This window comes from Rhinopithecus bieti, unplaced genomic scaffold (genome assembly GCF_001698545.2).
Source record: "Rhinopithecus bieti isolate Rb0 unplaced genomic scaffold, ASM169854v2 scaffold_35950, whole genome shotgun sequence".
In the NCBI taxonomy this organism is placed as follows: Eukaryota; Metazoa; Chordata; class Mammalia; order Primates; family Cercopithecidae; genus Rhinopithecus; species Rhinopithecus bieti.
This window is the reverse complement of record NW_016815506.1, coordinates 425,445-432,085: the sequence shown is the minus strand read 5'-3', so window position 1 is coordinate 432,085 and position 6,641 is coordinate 425,445. Positions and strand designations below refer to the sequence as shown.

At 50.1% G+C, this 6,641-nt stretch overlaps 1 protein-coding gene across 13 annotated transcripts in view; it reads right to left on the bottom strand.

Annotated features, from left to right (window-relative positions):
* Nucleotides 1-1,127: 1,127 nt before the first annotated feature.
* IKZF4 (IKAROS family zinc finger 4) overlaps nucleotides 1,128-6,641 on the bottom strand; it is a 25,979-nt gene continuing 20,465 nt past the window's right edge. For all 13 annotated transcript variants that reach the window (XM_017853344.1, XM_017853342.1, XM_017853337.1 and 10 more), the window contains 3 exons: nucleotides 5,270-5,419; nucleotides 4,662-4,793; nucleotides 1,128-3,450 (listed from right to left, as the gene is read on the bottom strand). In XM_017853344.1, coding sequence (XP_017708833.1) covers nucleotides 2,690-3,450; nucleotides 4,662-4,793; nucleotides 5,270-5,419 — 1,043 coding nt within the window. In that variant the 3' untranslated portion in view covers nucleotides 1,128-2,689. The remainder of the gene's footprint in view (nucleotides 3,451-4,661; nucleotides 4,794-5,269; nucleotides 5,420-6,641) is intronic.

Below are 6,641 nucleotides of genomic sequence, written 5' to 3'. Positions count from 1 at the left end.
AAGCTGCCAGAAGTATTACAAAATCCTATCTGCAGCTGGACACTGACACAAAAAAACAAAGGTCTGGAAAAGTGTCTACTTAGAAATTTTTTTGTTTGTGGTATTGATTTTGAATAGCAATATAAAAGGAAACACCTCTTTTCTCCATGTGGGTTTCAGTGTGTATGTATTTTTTTTTCTTTTTCTTTACTTTTTTTTTATGCAAAAGGAGCTGGGAGAGAGCATGAGGATGTTTGAGGTTCCAGAGCTGGAAGGCTCTGAAAAGTAGGATTTTGTACCTAAGACCCTGGTTAAAGTGCAGTGATGGTCTGGAGAGAGACAGGATGCCCCCTCTCCCCTCCTTAGCACCTGGTCTTGCCCTTCCAGTCTCTGCTCTCATGGGCACAGAGTATAGCCTCAGAGCATAGTCCTTCATGTTCCGGGAGGTTACAGGTGCCACAGTTGACTGGGGAAGGGGATGGGGGCACCCTAAGGCTCTGATACCCCAGAAGGGACTAGTCCTTATGAAGTGTCACCAAATACACAGCAGACACAGAAGAGGTGGGAGGGGGTAGGTCTAACAGGAAAGGCTCAATAACCAGACTAGTTCAGGAAAAGCCCAGATATTAATCTCAGCTCTGCTGACATTCTAAAACGGAGCTAGCACCCCAGGGTGCCGTTGAGGATTCTTCCTTTCTCTAGAGACCACTCTGCTCTGAGCTAACCTCCCCATTCTCTGCCCTTGGCAGCATCTATTTATTGCTACATTGTCAAGGAGGAACAATCACCCCACAATGCTTCTCCCTGCCAATCTGGTTCTCTTGGGGAAACCTCAGAGTGGGGGAGAAAAGGAGGACAAAGAGGATAAAGATTTTTAGGGTCTCCCTTCCCATATGAAGGTAAGGTAGACTCCTCTCAGAGCCCTTAAGGCCCTAATCCCAGGATCTGTTCCTTAGCCCACCCTTTACCATCCCCCCCAAAATATCCCTGATAGGGAGTGAGAAAAGTAGGAGGTAAAAGAGCCAATAAGGAAAGGACATGTGGAAAGAAAGATGGAAGGGGAAGGAAGGGAAGAGAAAAGGAGAGAGAGAAGGACCAAGAGTTACAACTTGTGAGGTGTTGTGTTTGGTTTTTACTTTTTTTTTTTCTTTAAACATAGAAAAACAGCCTTTGGTTTGAACCTCAAGGAAGCAGAGAGTGGGATGGCTGTGGCCTCGGGCAGAAAACTCTTGTAAAAAGAGACCTCCACTTGCAGTGGAGTTGTATCTCCTTCTGCCCCTTCTCACTAATCCTTGGTTACTCAAATAGCCAGGGGTCTCTGCAGTAGCCAGGAGTACCCTCTCCTACCCTGTGTTTGGGAGCTGAGTGTAGAAGGGGGTAGTAAAGGATGACCCCATTTCAGTTGTACCCATCCCAGTCTTGCTGGAACAAGGGTGGAATGGGGTGAAGGGCACATGCCCATGCTCATGCTGGGATAATTTTTGGTTATACTGAAAATTAGAAGAGAGAAAAGAGATACCCGTTTCTCCCTGCCACTGATCCTAAGAACAGGGCCCAGGAGCCGGGGAATGAGAGGGTGAACCCTGCTGGGAGGGAGCAGCAGAAGGCAGCATGACTGAGGGGCTGAGATAACCCCTTGTCATCAGGCAGCAACCCACTAGTTTCTCATAGGATGGGGACTGAAGGAGCCCCTGAGAGCCTAGGAAGGTCACTATAGTGAAGAAGTTTGAGAGGTGGAGGAGAAAGAGAAGAATTTTGACCCACCCCTTTCCCATGCCCTGGTTCCCAATTAGGCACCTGAGGCTCCCAATGTGTCAGAGACAGAGGGTTACAGACCTAGCCTTGGCCCCTGAGAATATAAAATTGGGGCACTCCAAGGAGAGAAAAGCCACCACTGAATAGACCGGTAGGTTGAAGGGACTAGAGCGTGTGGAGGGGTAGTTCAAGGAGAGGGACCAGATCTGTCACATCCTAGAGGGAGATCCTGAATGTAGGCTTTGAGAACTCATGTTACTAGGGGAACATCAAGAGGACCCTCAGTCCCACAGTGCCTGGGGAGAATTTCTTCAGCCCCTCCTACTTCCAAATGAGGAAATAATTCTTCATTCATTCAAGAATAGTGCAAGCTGCCTAAAGTGAGAGGGCACAAGAGGTATGGAGTACCAGGTTGAAGAGTCCCAGAGAGGAGATATAATGCCACAGAGCTAAGGTAGGGCTGGGGGGAGGTAAATCAGCATCAAAACTGAAGAATTAGATAATGTAAAGGGTGAGGACTTAAAGCAAGAAGCTTGAAGTCTCTTAGTACTAAGAGGAGCTTCCTACCCCTGGGGCTGCTGGAAGATCTAAGAGAGAAAAATTGACCTAAAGTGGAAAGGAGCTGTGGACAGGAGGGTGGGGGAGTGGCAAGTGACTGATATAAGTTAAAAAAAAAAAGGCAAAAATAAATCAACAAATTAATAAATAACTCAGTATGCTGGTATGAGAGAAGAGAAAAAGGAAAAACATAAGCAAAAGACCTGTTTCATCACAATGCTTAAATCGGTCAGGATAGAGGAGGAGAATAGGTGAGGAGGGGTCAGGGTCAGGCGTGAGGTCAGGTAGCCAGTAGTGAGGGCTACAAAGCAAAACTCCTTGGGAAATGGTGGGGACAGGGATCGATGCCTGTAGGCAGAGCAGTGGAGTGGTGGACTGAGGGGAGAGGGAGAGGTTGCTAGCCCACCTTATGCTCCCCCCGGACAATGTGGGAAGAGAATTCGTACCGGTCCTGGCTGTGATAACCACAGATGTTGCACTCAAAAGGGTCTCTGAAGCCATGGCAGCCCATGTGGATAGTGAACATGACGTGGTCCAGGAAGAGGATACGGCAGTGCTCACACTTGAAGGCCTTCACAGGCTCACCACTCTCGCCCACCACCCGAAGCACTTCCTTGGAGGGGCCTGGGGTGCCCCGCAATAACCCCTCCTGTGGCTTGGGGTCCTCTTTGGCGTAGGCAGGACTGTGCCGGCCCACCACAATGGTGGGAGGTGGCTGGGGTGGGGGACCCTGAGGGAGGGATACCACTCCTGCAACCCGATCTTCGTGGTTGCTTTCTGTGTCTGTGGAGTCCTGGCAGCCATTGCTGGGGGATGCCCCAGGGTCAGTCAGGGGGCCTCGGGCCCGGTAGAGGAGGGAACCTCCATCAGCCAGGTCCTCAGGTCCCTCACCTGCTTCTCGGGATCCTGGAAGCTCCAGTCGACCAGGGAGGGGCTGCATCTGGGTGTAGACAGAGCTGATGACAGGCGTGAGTTCTGAGATGCAATTGGTGGGTGGAAGGCGGAGGGGACGCAGATGCTCTGCACCCACAAAGGCCAGGGAACTTCCAAAGCCAGGTTCCAGGCTGTGGTGTGCCACCAACTCCACATCCTTTTCATAGCCACCCGAGTTCATGTCATAGGGGAGGTCTGAGAGGCTGAAGCGCATCTGCTTTTCGCCTGTGGAGAAGAGGAACTCAGCAGGACTGGGTTTGGAGAATTCTTACACTCTCCTCAGGATTCTTTGTTTTCTTACCTGCGGGGCTGGGTGTAACATTATTTACTATGCCGCATTTACTTTCCCAGGGTCAGGTCCTTTGTGGGACTGCTCCCTGACTCTAGGCTGTAATCTTAGAGAAGGACTCAGTCCCAGGCCACGGTTTTAATACTTCATTTTCTTACTCTCCATAAAGTTCCAGGTCCTTAGAGAGCTAATGACCAGTGCTGGGGATAGGGGGAACCACATTCTTATTTCCTCTCTCTGACTCTCTAAGGGCCCACACAGACTGAAGTTCTTATTCTTAAAAACTGAGACAGCCTGGGCTGGGTGCCAGTGGCTCACGCCTGTAATCCCAGCACTTTGGGAGGCTGAGGTGGGTGGATCACAAGGTCAGGAGATCGAGACCATCCTGGCTAACACGGTGAAACCCCATCTCTATTAAAAATGCAAAAAAAAAATTTGCTGGGCGTGGTGGCAGGCGCCTGTAGTCCCAGCTACTCGGGAGGCTGAGGCAGGAGAATGGCATGAACCCAGGAGGCGGAGGTTGCAGTGAGCTGAGATCGTGCCACTGCACTCTAGCTTGGGGGACAGAGCGAGACTCCGTCTCAAAAAAAAACTGAGACAGCCCGATCCCTTAACCCTGTGCCTTACAACCACCACAAGTCTTCAGTGCCAACCCTTCTCTACTCTGAGTACATCCTCCCTCTTTACTTTCCTCCTGTCCTGAGGATAGATTTTGAGTAACAGAGGCCACCAGACTGCTTTCTTTCCTTTTTTTTTTTTTTTGAGATGGAGTCTTGCTCTGTCGCCCAGGCTGGAGTGCAGTGGCGCGATCTTGGCTCACTGCAAGCTCCACCTCCCGGGTTCACACCATTCTCCTGCCTCAGCCTCCTGAGTAGCTGGGACTACAGGCGCCTGTCACCACGCCCGGCTAATTTTTTGTATTTTTAGTAGAGACAGGGTTTCACCGTGTTAACCAGGATGGTCTCAATCTCCTGATCTTATGATTTGCCAGCCTCGGCCTCCCAGAGTGCTGAGATTACAGGAGTGAGCCACCACGCCCGGCCCACCAGACTGCTTTCTTTCCCTAAACCAAATCTCCAGACCACACAGCTCAGATTTATTTGAGCTGTGGCTTAAAGCTGATACCTCTTTCCAACTGGACTCTTACCTACAAACTTCTGGGGTGTGGAACGCTTGCGTTTGGTGAGGCTGTTGGCCAGACGATCAATGAAAGTTGGCCGCTCAGAGGATGAGTGCAGCATGGAGTCTGGCACCATCTCCAGGTCACGTATTTCGTCACCTAGTGGGAAGGAGGTGAGGACAAGTAGTAGCAGTTGAGTAGGGGTGGCATTGGCCCCACAGCCTTTTCCTGGAGAAAACCAGCAGGTCAGTAACCAAGGAAGGTCATACCAGATGCCTGGGAAACTGGGCTCTGTTTACCCTACCTAAAGCTCACTCCAGCAACATTTCAGATCATCTGGGGACAATCATACATATCTGGCCCTTGGTTACATCTTGTGTTCTCTCTCTCCCATTAGGCCAAGGATATAGACCCAAACTTCCCCTACCTCTTGATCTCCCTAAAGCACCCACCACAGACAAGGCTCTGCACCAACTGGGGTACCTAGAATGGGGTGTTTGGCAGATTTACTGGGATAACCATCCCCTGTTCCACAGACTTCATCCCTCAGTGCGGGAGATACTGGAGTCACCCTTGTCCAGCACTCCCTCTCACCATCCCCTTTTAACTCCCCAGTAGTACATCAACAGCCCTACCTGGTTGGCCAGCCAAAGCTTGGGCTTCAGTGCTGAGACTCTGTAGGTAGTTATGGCACCGCTCCTTGTGCTCCTCCAGGGTACTCTGCTGTTTGTAGCTCCGGCCACAGTAGTTACACTTGTAGGGCTTACCCACTGTGGGAGAAGAGACTGGAGGAGAGCGGAAAGATGGCATCAGAGCTACTTCTCGCTGTGCCCTGGCTCTGCAGATTCAGCCAAGAGCAAGTATACACTGGCATGGGGAGGAAAGGATGTTGCTAAATTGAGTTCTTCTGCTTGTCTTTCATTCCCCAACTTCAGCTGCAACCATGGACAGATGAACCATATTTGATGATGAGGGATAATGTGCAGTTATGGGAGCAAGGGAATCCTAGGGCATGTGGCTTCAGACTGGTGGTGGGCTTGTTCAACATGGCCAAATTGCTGCTCAAAAGAAGTGAGGACCCAGGGACTTTGTAGGGGATCATCCCTAGCAGGCAGGCAGGCCCCACTGCAGGATCTCAGAGACTGGGGCCCAGACTGTGGTTTAACCTTTCCATTTGGCAGGCGGATGTAAGTGCTGTTTACCAGACAAGGGGATTTTTTGCTTTTTATGAACTATCTGCTTTGGTTTGGGGGAAACTGGTGGGCTGGCATGACAGAAATGAGAGCCCTTAGATCTGCCAATGTGGGGAGGGGGCAGTTTTCATTGACCTTTACTTGTATTTTGACCTCCAGCCCTAGCCTGGTTTACTGATTATTTTGTCTTTCTGTCTCTCTACACTGAGATACCAAGAGAGCTCTAGAAAGCCCATCACTGATGGAGTAATTCTGAAAAGAGAAAAGGAATAAAAGAACAGAGAATAAAATAAACAAGAGTAAAAAAAAGAGAACAACAAATTTGGGTTGGTTTGTTTATGTGCTTGTAATAAAAGAACAGGTTATAAAGATGTTGTTTCGGCCGGGCGCGGTGGCTCAAGCCTGTAATCCCAGCACTTTGGGAGGCCGAGACGGGTGGATCACGAGGTCAGGAGATCGAGACCATCCTGGCTAACACGGTGAAACCCCGTCTCTACCAAAAAATACAAAAAACTAGCCGGGCGAGGTGGCGGGCGCCTGTAGTCCCAGCTACTGGGGAGGCTGAGGCAGGAGAATGGCGTAAACCCGGGAGGCGGAGGTTGCAGTGAGCTGAGATCCGGCCACTGTACTCCAGCCTGGGCGACAGAGCGAGACTCCGTCTCAAAAAAATAAAAAAATAAAAAAAAATAAAGACTGGGTCTACTGAGAAAGCGGCTCATAAACATTTCCCCTGGAGAACCAACTTGAGAAATCCCATTCTTTCTTGTCCTCTTTTCCCTGCATTCTCTTTCCCTTTCTCTCACCCATCTCCTAA